Raw genomic sequence first — 14,895 nt, 5'->3', positions numbered from 1 at the left:
CATCCAAATGGAACCTTGGCTCCCTGAGCTTTGCTCCTTTGGAGCGCATCCTGCCTTCCTCTGCAGGGGAGAACAGGCCTCTCCCCATCTCAGGAGCCTTGTATTCCTCCACTGTGGCATGATAGAGTGGGGAAGCCAGTGTGGTGGTGCCAAGTTCCTCCCTGCCTCTGCAATCAAGGCAAATCATGCTTAATAGCAGGGCTGTCACTCGATTCTTAAACCCCAGTCAATGAGACACGAGGTTCTGTTGATTAATCAGTGAAGGAATTAAACTTGCATTTTTGTATATAAATAAAATGATACAACTGAGAAAGCAGGGCAGGGGGTTATTAGTATGAGCACCCCAATGAGCATTATGCATGGGTATCCCACAATTTGATCAGAGAAGAGTCAAATTTTACAAGCACTCAATTCCCAAGTTCATAGAAATGTCTTTCTTCAAAAGCAAAGACTATAAAAGCAAAACAGATAAAAACAACAGGCTGCCTACATTCCGCTTACAAGCACTCAGTTTGAATTTGGTTTGAAATGATGTAGACTTTTGTGAGCACACAGTATGAATTATTGTAAGGTCTGAAGGCATTCACAAGGTTCCTCTTCCACCACTGCTGCCTTCCCCTTGCCTGGTCCCCTGGAAGCAGGAAAGAGGGAAATGGTGGCAGGCATGCCCTGGCTTCCAGCGGGTCTAGTCCATGGATGGGACTAGTCCTAGAGTCCTTCCGGTAAAATGACCCTGAATGGGATCATTTTTCTCACAGTGGATTTGGAATGCAACATTTCCTGGCAGGAAAACACTGTCTCCAAGCCAGTGCACGTCTTAGTCCTACGCCCCAAGGTGAATTACTAGGCCTCCTCTTAGAAGAAAAGCAATCCTGGTAGTCATAGGATCAAGACAAGTGGATCTCAGTTCACTCTTGCTCTCGCTGATGAGTATTCAAAACAAGCATTCATGACATCCGTACTTTACCTGTTTACAGAAGATGCCTATATATCACAGCATATCTCCAAAGATCACTATCTCCAGGTCTGAGCTTCCTCTTCCATTGAGGACCACTGGCAGGGTTACCTGGCAGTAGTTAATAGCACTTTGAGAAGCACTAGGAAGCCAGGACTCTGTGCCATTTGAAGTTCCTCCCATGTCTCTGATGCAGGATAGTTCCAAGACACTGTAAAAGCTTCAAGTGGCACCTTGAGGCGACTGCCTGAAATGGCTCAGTATGCTGGGCTGAATAAACATTGCAAAGAAGGACCTACAACAGCCACCAGTGGTGGACCCTATCACAATGCTTTGTCCCAAACGGCTGCCCGGGGATGCTGACACCAACGCCATCTCTGCCAAAGAGGCATCCCCTTCCTTGTCAGAGAGAACAGAGAATACATTTTCTGGGATGGTGCCTGACACACAGTTAAGTTGTTATATCAAATGATATTTAAATTTAAAAATAAAAAACTGTTGCCTATTTAATTGGAAGAACAGTGGATAAAAATGCAATTGTTTTATAATTTAAATAGTGCAGCCTTAATTGTTTGCTCAAACATTGAAGCTAATTATTCTTAGTGCAACAAATTGCTTTGAATTGTTTCTCCCATGAACTCAGGTCAGCATTAAAATGGAAACAACCTCGCCCCCACCTCATATAAAAATTCTTTAAATTTGTTGTCTAATTTTTCAGTTCAGCTTCCTGTTGGAATGAATTTTAAGGGCAGGTTTCCTGGCTTGTTAAGGCTTCAGTCAATACTCCCTGGTAAATGCGTATTTGTTTCTAGGATCTGAAGTTGATAGGCCTAACTTCTGAGTAGACACCTCTAGGTTTGCAGTACTTATGACTATAGTAAGCACTAAATATACTTCAATACTATTTTTAAGTCAGTTGATTTCTACATGTAAGATACTCTCATATATTGACTGATTTTTTTTCAAAAGCTGAAACTGTAAACAAAATATCTGATGGTATCCCACATATTTCCACAGCCAGTGGATATTTGGAAAATTTTGTGGAACTTGGTAGGGTAGTTAAAACCATGTATGAAACCAGTGACAATTCGGAGTACAGGCATGTCCTAACCTTCTTCTTTGCCTTCAGTCTTGCTGCTGTCACTCTCCCCTGTGTTTTCCAAGTTCACAGAGATGTCTTTGCTCAACGGGGAGAAAAAGTGACTATAAAAACAAAACATATGAAAACAATAGGCTGCCTGCTCTCTGCCTGCATTCAGCACTGTCTGAGTTATTTGATGAATGACTTGGCTGATTCAATTAGAGAACATCAGGGACTACATTTTTTTCACCCTTAAGCCATCATTCCATATGATGAAGCAGGCTGTATATCATCTCCAACATTCTGGCAGATATTGTCCTCACGCCAGACCTCCCACTCAACCTGGGCCTTGTTGACAATTAGCCAGCCAGAGACGTATTCTTTTTAGTGGTGCTGACAAAGTTTAAAGAAACAGATTTGAGAAGCAGCCTTGAAATATGACGTTTTTCCACTTGAAATGCTATTTCATTACAGTGGGCAACTTTGACCAAGTCATAATCAATAGCGGGACATACTGATTCAATAGCGGGAATCAGTAATGTGCTTTTATGTCACTGTTGTCCTGATAGTAAAGCCAGGGACTGCTGCTATGGTACAGCTATATTAACAGGTAGATTAATTTTTCATTTCAACCAGTGCAAAAACACTACGAAACACTGTTATGAACAAGCTGGCTGGAAAGTACTCTCACTCAGGGAAGGCCTCAGTAAAGAAAGAGTCTTTAACTGGTTCATAAAACATGTTCGATGCCTCTTAGATACTAGGGTGACCACTCCATAATGTGGGTATCACATGGAGAAGACCCACTTAGAAACACAGAAAACATAGAAAACAGAGTGAGTCGGAAGGGGCCTCCTGGGCCATCCCACCTGAGCTCTAGCTATCTTACAGCCCATTTCATCATCTGGAGTTCCCAGCAACCCAGCAGGCACAGAACCAGGAAGCACGGAACTCATTAGGACACTGGCTGCACAGCACCAGCGAAGTCATCAGGACATTGATGTCAACAGCTCATCATGTCGCACAATTCCACAGAATCACCAGCTCTATTATTGGAAATTCCCCCAGCACGTTCAGAAGTTCACTGGGTTCCCTAAGACACCGGGAGCAGCCCATCTTGATGTTTCACAGACTCTGGTCCAACCGTGACAATGGAGCAACTTCAATTCCACCAGTGTTCAGGCCACCCTGCTCATGTTCAGAGACAATGACTGAATCAGGAGTAAGACCTACCCTTATATGTTGGCTTGTTAACTAATTGAGGCAGCCTCATGAATGTTTTAATCCCGGGGGGTGGGGCTGTTGCTCTATATTTATCTATTTATTTATTTATTCAACTTACGTTCCACAATTAAGTTAGTCCCAAGGGCTCTGAGTGGACTACAAAATTACCAATAAAATATCATAATAAAACTTGTAAACATATGACAATACACAATGCAGAGCTTAGGAGTCAGATATAAATAGATCAAAATTGTATATTAAGCTAAAGAGTAAGATAAAACAATACCTATTGAAACTGAACAATATAAAATCAGTCATTAAAATCAATTATTAAAATGTCTGGGGAATAGGATCATATTTGCCAGCTGCTGAAAATATTGTACTATGGTGCTTAGGCGAGTTGTTCTTGGAAAGCTGTATTCTGCATATGATGGAAAGAGTGATTCTAGGACCACAGAGAGCATCTAGAGGTTGACAGATTCCCAGCTCCAAGGCAGGAGACAGAACCCTGGGTGGGCATCTATGCTTTGGCCCCCAACAGCTGGCCTGGAAAACTGTCAAGGTCAGAAAATCAACCTTGGAGAGGGTTCAGTGGGACTCCTTCTGAAGCTCCACAACTTGTTGGTCAGAAGGAGCCATCTAGCTGGAATACAGAGCAGCTGGAGTGGAGAGGGGAATGCCACCTCTGCCCCTACTTCCCCTCTACAGTGTGTGGCCATCAGCATCCAAGTTGGAAGGCTTATAAGCAACAAAGGTGCAATCCATAGGATTGTTCCCAATTCCATATTGCAGGGCAGATGGAACTTCCTTCGTATGATCCTTTCACATTCCTTTGGATTATTTTGCCCTTCAGTTTATTTTTTAAATAAAAATTAAAGCTTGTAAAACAAGAATCTAAAACCTTTATCACAAAAATAGACAGCACAACATCAGGTTCCTTTGCATAATTTAGTTTTGAGTTTGTGTGCCAAGATCTTTTCAGCACAGTGCATAGGACAGAGCTCCCCTTCCATTTTCCCTGTTGCCTTCCTTTCAGTTAAATCCTGGTCCCATTTTCAAGCCTATACAGCATTCAGCAAAACTAGAAACCTCCCATCTTTTCCCCAGCAATAGAAATCAAAGCAGAGTATGAGTGGAAAGGCTCTCTTACATACAAAATGTGCAGAATTAATTGGGAAGAAGCCAGATTGCTTTCTAGTGTCTTTTTGAAGTTAGAAGAACAATATTGACATTTTCAGAGGCCAAAGTTTTATTTAGATTAATTAGCGCAAATGTGGTACTAATTTCTACAACCATTCATGATCATACTTCAGAGCCTTTGATGCTAACGAAGGACAGACAGGGCCTGATTAGCGAAATGATGGCTAGAATATTTATGATTTTTCTTTCCCATTCAGGCTAGGCAGCAGTGTCCATTCTGGGATGCCTTCAGAGAAAATTATTTTAAGAATCCCTTTATCTGGTCCATTTGCATGAAACTCAGATTTGAAAGACTAAAGGCACCAAACTCAGAGGACTACAGTCACCCAAAGGAAGGGAGGAGGAATGTAGTAATTAGGCCTGCCCTGGTGCTCCTCCTGCAAAATGCTGGCTTGGTAGGGGAGGATCTGCAGACACTGCTGAATCTCCTTCTATCCCAGTGGTTCCTTGTTCCCCCAGTCCCTGTCCCCTGGAACACCCTTCCCAGCACCAGCTCTGAGATTAGTTTTTAGTTTTTAGATTAGTTTTGACTTTGGAGCTACAGCTGGTGCAGAAAGAGGGGTGCCAGCTGCAAAGGTGGCAGAGGGCACTCTGGATTTGGAGCCCAGCTCCATCCTCAAGGTCAGACACTTCTGTGCTTCTCCAGGGCTGGGATTCCCATTTAGTAGGCATAGGATTGTGCTCTAAGTGACCTTTCCATAAGCAAAGCATTTGGGTGGACAGTACTTTACAATGGGACATAAAGGTTGGACAGAGGGTCACCCTATCTTGGCTAGTTGCACACATAGAAGCACTGTGCCACGGAGAAGCAGTTGCAATGGAAGGAGTGAGTCATTATAGGGCAGCTGTGAAGAAGCTATTTCAGCCCAGGGCCAAATTCCATTTCAGAGATGTTCTCAGGAGCTGCATTCCAGCGGTGGCCAGGGCCAAAAGCAAGACAGGGATTGCCCCAAATACCCCAAGCCAGCAAGCCATCCTATTTCAGCTTAAGTCACTTACTCCCAATGCTATGAAACAGGAGAGGCATTTCAAGCTTTTGAGAATGGGGGGAAACTCCACAAAAGGTGGGAAATGACCAGCAGTCGGGGGAAGGAACAGAAAGAGGGGAAGAGGAAGCCTTTGGATAAACACAGGATTGGGACCCACAGAGACAAGTCTGGCCTCTGGGTCTGGAGGCCCTGCTCCTGTGTTCGAGGAGACAACAGCACTGAAGCTAGCTGAATAGCCTAAATTATGATAATGAAATAATTAACGTCAATGTGGATATTACAGGCACCTAACTGATCAGTCTTGAGCTCCTATGGATTTTAACCTTTCCTGCATGCACATAGCAGACTTGCATCTGTGATCATCATCTCATACATGCCCCTGCTGAGTAAAGCTTTGCACCAGAGGGAATCTTTACATCATGGCCTTTTGTCTTCTGCTGAGTGGCTTTGAAGAACAGCCAAACTCCGAGGCCACGCTGCATACAAGTGCCAGTGCAACTGTGCCTGTCTGCACTTAATGGAGTTTGTGTATTCTTTGGTAACACTATTCTCTTCAGAGTGGTCAAGGAATAATTAACCAGGAAGATGAGAAATGCTCTTGGGAGAGTAGCTAAAGCCTGGCACTTAAGAGTATGAAGCGAGTGGTGATGCTTTGCAAGGGGTTGCCAGGCAGTGCATCTCTGTACAATTAACTTAGATGAATATGTTGCTAAAAAGGAATATCCGAACAGCATTATGGAGCAATTACCAGTTACTTCCATTGTGCTGGCTCTGTGTACCCCAAGGGTTATGAGAAAGCAGTTTCGGCCAGAAGCCAATGGAAAGACAGTATTTGGTTGGTGAAGACTTTCCATTGTTCCTACTTTAACTGAATATTTACAGCATGAAAGAACTGCAGAACTGGCTATGGAATTCCACAACAGAATGAGGGACTCGCTTAGGTACAAGAGCTGTTCCAAAAACTGATTGTTAAAGGCCAGCATTTTGTGTCCAGTGACTGGTGCTACCCGAAGCAGGAAGGAAGTTCTTCTCTTCTATCAGTAAGATAGAGGGGAAGGGAGAGAGAATGAATTTTTGGAGATGGAACCACACTGAGGCAGACAGATCTGTCCCGGGATGGGAAGGAGTAAGCATGCATGGAAACACTTAAAGCCATAATCTGGAGAGCAATCTTGATCAGATTTTTACATGCACCAAAGCAAAGCAGGATGTGAGATCAAGATACTTTTTCTTACATCCTGTCATTCAGAAAGCATGCTTCCTTCCACTTTGCAGGAATGGCATCCTCCCTCGGCTGGCTACTGGTGGTAGTTGGATAGTCCTACTGCTCTTGCTTTACTAAGTAGCAGGGCCAAGTCTACTGTTGTGCAAAGTGGGGCAGTTTCTTGTGGGTGTTAGGGAAAGGCTGCAGTTTCGTTACTTAAATCGGAGCATCGCTCACTACTGCACATGAGCAGGCTGGCTTAAGTAGAGGGCACATGCACCTCAATTCCCCAGCAGAGGAAAATGGCCAAGGGATAGGGTGGCCACTTGCTTTGTTCAGTGGACAGTCCTCTGTTTGAAGGCACCCTCTGTGTGAAAGGCTGCCCAGTCCAGCTCCAAATTAAGGACAAAGAACCAGAAGAAAGGGGAGAAGGGAACTTGGACACCACCCACCAACATTTGGCTCCTGGACAATCAACACAGTCTCATCTGGGCACCCACAGCCTTCCCTGCTAGAGTAAGATGCATTGCATGTCTATTTCAATTGTAGTAATTATTTATCAATTTTCCATCATCATATGCGAATCTGCATCCTTTCATGTGCAGAAGCAGTCCTCTCTTTTAACTGTGTGTGTGGTCACCCTAGCCAGGAGCTACAAACCTGTGCAGAGTACCTCTGTTTGCAAACCACCCAACATCTCAGTCTGCTTACTACTAAGGCCAGCCCTGATTAGACCACTTTATGCTAACCTAGTGAAGGCAGCAATGGATGTTATTATTACAGTCACACCAGAATGAGGATTTTGTCTTGACCTACTTATGAGCAGAACTATAATTCCCAGCCAAGCCTGCTGCTTCCTGAGCAGGACCCACTCATCCCATTCAGAACATTCTGGATTTCCTTTCTCCTCCAACACAATATTTTTCACAGCAGCCTCTGTACTTCCTACTTTTTATGTTTGCTGAAAGCCAGGATGCCATGACTAACACAGTTCTTGTTGATAGCGTCTGGCCGGAAGCCTGCTGTAACGGAAGTTTTCTTTAACAGGCTGTTGGAGAGATTTTGTAGCCTTGTTTCAAACAGAGCAACTCATACGAATGTGAGAGGCCAGTTCTCTTACGGGGTTGGTCTACTACTCAGCATTGTCTAAGCAGTTGTCTCTTCCCTGCCAAGCATCTTTTTCCTCCCTATAGACCTGTTATCATAAAATAAGGATGTCTGCAAATGGCTTGACTGTGCACATACAACTGCAAACAGAGGTACTCTGCACAACTAGGACATTATGAGCATGTCCAAACTACTTGGAGCATTTCTGCCACTGCTGTTAAGCCTCAGGCCCCCCTGAGGCTCTTGTCCAGTCCTGAAGTTCTCCAGAAGGCCACACCCCCTTTGCTACATCAGCAGTGGCTTTGTGATTCCTTCCCCATTATAAAAGGTTGAAATGCCTCACCTGAAGTTTAATAACTGACAATAAGAGCTTAAAGCTAGGCTGGGGGTTGTTTGTGCATTGGTTTGGCATTTTGGCTCCCTCCCCTTTTGGCTTCGGCCAAACGCAGTCCCTGGAAGCCTCTTGGATGTCATATTCTGCCCAGTTCTTATATGTGCTGGTGTCTGCCAGCTGAACGCATGAAAGATGGGACAGGGCACACTTCCTTGGTGGTATTTAGAGAAGGTAGAACAGTAGCTGGCAATCCCTCTGTATGCTTGCATTGTGTGCTTGAGAAATGACCAACGAAAGCAATCATTTCCTCCTGCGGAGTGGCTGCTTAAGCATTAGCCTATGCAAGTGAGAATATAGCTAGCATGCTTACCGGTCTTGTAAAACATCCATGAAAATAAGCTAACAGGTGGTACAGAAGTGTAATTAATTCTAATAAATGAATAGAAAGATTCTATTCATTGCCACTAAGTAATTCTAATAAAAGAACAGGAAGAAGCCTATGTAAAAGTTCAAACTGTCAGCAATAAAGGTACACAAGGATCTGGAAGAGCCTTCACTCTGCCTGCAGTACTGTATGCCACTGTAAAAGCATGCTTTCATGCATTCGAAGTACTGTTTATTGTCTGCCAAAAGACACTGCCACTTCATCAGATATTTGCCCTTTTTGGTTTAGAATTCCTCATCCACACACACATACACACACCCCATCCCTCTCCTCTCCTCTTTTTAAAGAGGCTTGCTAAGTTAAGTGTTTTTCCATGTCCTGAAAAAATAAGATAAACTCTGAAGTGCTTTAAAAGAACAAAGAAACACAAAAGGTGTCTGTGCGTGAAAGAGAGAGAGGGTATACCCAGGAAGACTGTCAAATAAATGAAAGACATTTATTTATGTCTTTGCCCAATGCACTGAACATTTGCCTATTCTTCCGTCTACATCTAGGAATGACTTGCCAGGCTCGGAGCTCCTACATGGACACAGAAGTGCTTTGGGGACACCGCTTCACTCCCGTGCTTACCCTAGAGAAGGACTTTTATGAAGTTGACTACAACAGCTTCCACTGCACCTATGAAACCAACACACCTTCGTGCTGTGCCAAAGAACTGGCTGAATCTTTCCAGGAGGGGCAGCTCCTCAGTCACCCATCCAATGCCAACCTCATGGGTGGAGGAGAATCAGAGAAGGGAGAGGAGGAAGAGGGGAAAGAAGATCAGAAAGAGGGAAGGCTCAAGGAGAATGATGAGGACAAAGAAGAGCCACAGGAGCTAGCGGAATTGAACGGCACCAATGGGACAGCAGAAGAAGTGATGGATAGCCTGTCCTCATAACAAAAGACTTGCTGAACTATAGGAAATTCAGGTGCAGTCATCATGAAGAAGACAGGTGAGGACATTAGGAAGCCAAAGACTGGAACCCAGTGCTCTCACTTCCCAGCTGAACTCAAATGGGCCCTTCTCTCTCTTTGAGGTTCTGCTTTCCATTCTGAAAAATGGGGGCTGTTACTCACCATTTTGAGATCCATGGACACATGCAAAGTACTAGATAGGAATATTATGATAAAGCTGATAATATTGACATTTTTCTCCTTTTCTTTGAAATCCTCTCTTCAGACAGAAGGAGGATATACGTGTTTTTAAAACTCCCTGTTTGGTTTGGTGAAAGGAATGTAGCTTTTCCCTTCCTTAACTCAGTGCATTGTAGACATTAAATACTGAATAAAAAGAGAAAAAGTAAAGGGGTGGGGGGGCTTTCCTGTTTCTAACAAGGGTTTATTAAAACTTCCTGTGAGAGGTTTACGTGGTTTGGTGTCTTGGTACCTACCCACCATGCCTTCAATCTTAGAGAGGCTAAAACCCCCTTCAGAAGGAAAAATAGATCTCACCACCTGAGATTAAATATCCGTTTCAGATCCTCCCTGGGGTTTGTGGCAGACTTCCGCAACTCGGAATCTTGCAACTGTGGGAACAATGGAAGTTGTCAGCTGGGAAAGATCTTTGGGGACAACTGGAAACCATTGGGTTGTGGAAGACTTTTTAATGGCTTCTCTAAAGGACCATGCTGGCGAGGGATGATTGTTAATGCTGGTGCATGTGATGGGAATTGATGGGAACAGCTGGAGAGTGCCAGGTCAGGGAAAACTGCTTTATGGTTTTTATAAAGGGAGCCTTTTTAAAGGACCTGTCCTGACTTGGATAAGGAATCCAATTGCTCTAGTATAGATAGTGTTTGTCTTCTCTAATGGCCATTTTACATATTATGTGGCAGTATCGGATACTTATCACAAAGTGTACCTTTAAGAAAGAGCAACAGTTATCAAATCTAGGCTTGAATTTCGATATGAAAGTGATGGTGCAATTTTCACACACTTTCTAAATTGTATCGTTCCCTCTATTTTTGATAAGGCTTCAAATGCAATTGCTTATGTAGCCAAAAAGGCGCCACCCATGTGCAAGAGGACAACTATAATCAAACTTGGGGAATCCTAAAATTTGAAAAAAGTACATGAAAATCTTTAGGGGGAAAAATGGAACGGGAGCCTCCCGATGAAGACGACGTGGTCAGATTGTGGAAATGGCATGCTGTCTGTTGCTGGGTGGGGTAGGAGAGGGAACAAGGAATTCAGTGGAGATGTTGGATCCCTTGAAGAGGACCAGCATTTTCTTGAAGTTTTCACTTATTATGCTGCAAAAAGACTGTAAAAGACTTTATAGAATTTGTCACTTTCAAGAAGAGGCCTATAAGGGACATGGCTGTTGTTGCCATTGGACAGAGGAGGAATGAAATAGAAGTAAAAATGCCTGCTGTTGTTACGTGTTATGTGTCTGACTGATGGTGACCTCATGCCTAAGGCTACTTAATAACAATAAAGGCTGAGCTGGAATTTGATGGAAGGTGTCCACTGACTGTCCACCAAACAGTACTTTCTACAAAACTCTCCCATTTGAGATATGCGACATTTCCAAACACTGCACAACTCCTAAAGTTCACAGTTTTGCAGGACACAAAAGCACCTGGTCATCTGATACCATATAATCCCTGAAAAGGGGGACATCAATCGTCCAATCAAGACATGGTTCTTTTCACATGGTCTGGGTAGTCTCCCCTCAACTGGTTTCAAGGGTTGACGTAACTGGGCACTGGCGGAAGGATGCTGATGGCATCTCCCAGAACTTGCAGCTCTTCCTCACCCATGCAACCTGCTTGCTCAATTGCCTCTCCCTCTGACCCTGATAATGCTCCCATTATCATTATGTGAGCAGGAGAAGCTGCAGATGTCACAACTGGCTTAGTCACCAGCTCCATGCCTGTCCAGCCACAAGGGGCAGCCATGATGAGAAAGAGACTGAGGGCAGGAGCCACTGATAATAATGGCAGGGAGAAGGGATACCCACTGAGGAAGGTCTTGCCCAAAGGCCTTCCCAGCCCTGGAGCAGGCACCACATTCAGAAAACACTAGATTTCAGTGGCATTTTACTTCACTAAGAAATTCCACACACCAATCTGAGGAGCTCCACAGCAGTTTGCTGAAAGCAGATACCATAAATATTTTCTCTTCATATTTTCATTCAGAACACTGCTGCCAAGGTTGTTGCCTCTTGTCAGCAAGGAAAGGAAACAAATGTGGTTCTTTTGTTCACACATTTATTGCCTGTTCTTTCCCCTTTCTATTTCTCCCTTCTCATATTGTTGCTGGTCTTCTGCAGTCTAATGCCTGCTGTTTTTGGAGTTCAACAAAATATGTTACATCACAATAAAATGGATTTTTTAAGTGGGGAGAGAGGAGGAATCATGAAGTGAATGAATGAATTCCTGCACATCAAACTCTCTTGCAAAATCTGTTTGCAAGCAATTGACAAATTGCTTTTTCATTCCTATCCCTCTGTGAAAGTAAACTGTGACCCAGGGATTGGCTGGGGGAGAGAAAGAAGGAGAATAAGAGAGTGTAATTGTCCTCAGATTGAATGCTGCTGTGAATTACTGTAAGGTTACTCTGCTGGCTAGAGTCACATCTCTCTCATTTGCTCCTGCCCATCCGCAACATTCAATAGCTGAGCGTGCCTGGCTGTGTTAGGCTAACAGCACAGTCAACCAGAAGTCCCTCTGCAAGCTGTTCTTACGGACTAAGCCTTTGGGCGGGGTGATACCTGCCTTTTCATTTACTATCCCGAAAGCATAAGGTTGGATCCCACTTTAGTCACACCTAAGACCTATTGAAATCAAGCTAGTCACAACTAATGACCACGTGTTTCCTCTATGTATTACGAAATCTGGTCCCAAGCCAAGGCTAGTCTAGATGGTAAGACTCTTGTCAGGTCCTGCCCTTGTCTGCGCATCAGTGCTCCTCGGGACTGAAAGTCCCCCACTGGCAAACTTGAATAATTTCATTCACACCCTAGTAGAGATGTTTGGGGATGCCAATCAGGAGCAGACTATAGCAGTCTTTAAGACAAAGGTGCCATTCCATCATAGATTATGCAGCACAATTCCACTGTTTGGCTGTGGATACTCATTGGAATGAAGCTGCTCAACGTTGCCATTTCTGTCCTGGTTTACACCCCCCCCCCCACCCCATTAAAGATGAACTGGCCTGGGCAATTTCTCCAGCAGCTTTCGGGGAACTCATCACCCTGTCTATTAATATTGACACCTGGTTGTTGGAAAGAGATAGAGAACACCAAGACTTTTGAGTAGTAGAGGTCTGGAGGCGAGCAGACCTGTCTCCGCCCGGCTCAGCCTCACAGTCGGAGCCCATGCAGGTGGACAGCTCTTGTTGGCACTTATCTGAGATGAAAAAAATAATGCTGTTAGAAGAACACTCTTCTTCGCATTCCCTGTTTTAGGTACAGTGACCAGGACTGTGCACAATAGTCCAAGTGCAGGCGCATCATAGATTTGTATAAGCAGAGTGTGATCTTGGCAGTTTAATTTCCAATTGCTTTCATAATTATGCCTATTCACTATGAATGTCTCTAATCCCTTATTAAAGTCATCAAAGCTGGTGGCCATCACAACACCATGCATCAGTGAATAACATCAGTTAATTATGCATTGTGTGAAGAAGTTTTCACTTTTGGTCCAAGTCTACTGCCAATCAGTTTCATGGGGAGATTCTAATTATAGGAGAGGAAAAAAATAATTCTCCTGCTCTACTTTCTGCACACTTTGCACAATTTATAAACCTTTGATGTGTGCCTTTTAGTTACCATCTTTTCTTCAACTATTAAAAAAGCGTTAGCATTTCCTGATATGGAAGGTGTCTCAACTCATCAACCTTTTTGGCTGCCCGTTACTGTACCTTCCAAAAAAAAAAAATGCTGCTTATCAGCAAACAGTTTAGGATTTGAGACCAGTTACTTCATGATTCACAATCAGGGTCTGTTGCTGTTTTGGGGAAGGGGAAAAAAGCTACAACACTCTGTGCTAAATCAACTATAGCACTAGGAAAAGCAGGACTCTATGACATTTATGACTCATACAAATCAGTATTTATTATTTGCCTTTGTTCTGCATAAATTATGCTGCTGCTGCTGCTCATGATGATGATGATTCTGGGAAGGGGAGAACGGTGTGTAGGACATACCTTTCATTAGATACTGTGATGCTGTAATCCATGAAAATCTTATTCATTCACTCCTCTGATTACTGAAAGGTTACCTAACCCTTCCAAGACAGTTTCTCTCCATATTTTTGTAACACGCCCAGAGGTAGGAGTGTGACAAGGGGAAAGTCACTCCTTTCTGCAAGCAATTTATTATTATTTTTAACAGCTGCTGCGTGTGTAGATTGCCTGCTGGGCATGGCAAGATCTAGGCCTGCTCTGTAATGACGTGAACTAGAAAGGTTCTAAGAAAGAATGCTGAAACCCAGAAAGCTGCATAATGTACTCAGTGGAAAGATTTGTGCACTTTTCCCATCACTTGTGCAGAACCACAGAATACTCCATGATGTTTCAAACCTATTGTGGCCACCATAAAATACAGTTTCTTGACAACTGGAACCACCACTGCAGAGACTTTCAATAGACATGATATTCCTAGGGCAGGAGTGGGAAACTTGTCACCCTCCAGTTGTTCTGGACTATGAATCCCATGTTCCTTCACCACTAGCTATGCTAGTTTGGGCTAAGAAGAAGTTGTAGGCCAAAACATCTCACGAACCACAAGTTCCCCATCCCTGTCTTAGAGTCTTTAAGGTTATACTCTAGGGAGATTGAACTCAGAATGTCAGAATGTATAAGTTCACATTGTCAAGGATTCAGGAGAATTTCATCTACTGTAGCCAAGTACATCAGTATTAATAAAATGAATTGCATATTCAGTTATCCATTTAAAACTGTGAAAAGAATCCATGCAATCTAATACAATACAAGGAAAAAGGGGTGTTTCATCTCTGAAACACAGCCAAGAGACAAAAAGGTCACTGTCTAATTTGATTTCTTGGTTTTATCTCACGTTTCTGTCAAGAAACATACAAAATAACTTACAAAGTTTTTTTAAAATAAATAAAAGCAATTTAGCAATTAAAATGTAAGATAACATATCCTCTTACAAGCAAAATGCAGCAGATGAAAACATGCAAAGCACCATGCTAAAATGCAAGCATAGCATAGCATAGCCCAAAAATACACACAGTAAATATATGCTGAAACCAAGTTTCCAGTGAACATCTTTTTTTTTTAATTAGATGGCTGGATTTCTAAGGGGAATATAAGATCAGAACAAAGAGAGTTTAGTCCCACAACCTCTTCCCAACAACAAACCTATGGCAACAAACTGTTTTGTCCTGCAGCAACTAGTGTTTCTA

General features: G+C 43.2%; 1 protein-coding gene across 2 annotated transcripts in view; it reads left to right on the top strand.

Moving 5' to 3' along the window:
• Window positions 1-9,739, top strand: part of KCNJ5 (potassium inwardly rectifying channel subfamily J member 5) — a 34,510-nt gene extending 24,771 nt beyond the window's left edge. For both annotated transcript variants that reach the window (XM_044439564.1, XM_044439563.1), the window contains one exon: window positions 9,034-9,739. In XM_044439564.1, the coding sequence (XP_044295499.1) occupies window positions 9,034-9,419 (386 nt within the window). In that variant the 3' untranslated portion in view covers window positions 9,420-9,739. The remainder of the gene's footprint in view (window positions 1-9,033) is intronic.
• Window positions 9,740-14,895: the final 5,156 nt, after the last annotated feature.

Source organism: Varanus komodoensis, unplaced genomic scaffold (genome assembly GCF_004798865.1).
Source record: "Varanus komodoensis strain SLA01 unplaced genomic scaffold, ASM479886v1 scaffold35, whole genome shotgun sequence".
Classification (NCBI taxonomy): Eukaryota; Metazoa; Chordata; class Lepidosauria; order Squamata; family Varanidae; genus Varanus; species Varanus komodoensis.
This window is presented reverse-complemented; position numbering and strand designations above follow the sequence as displayed.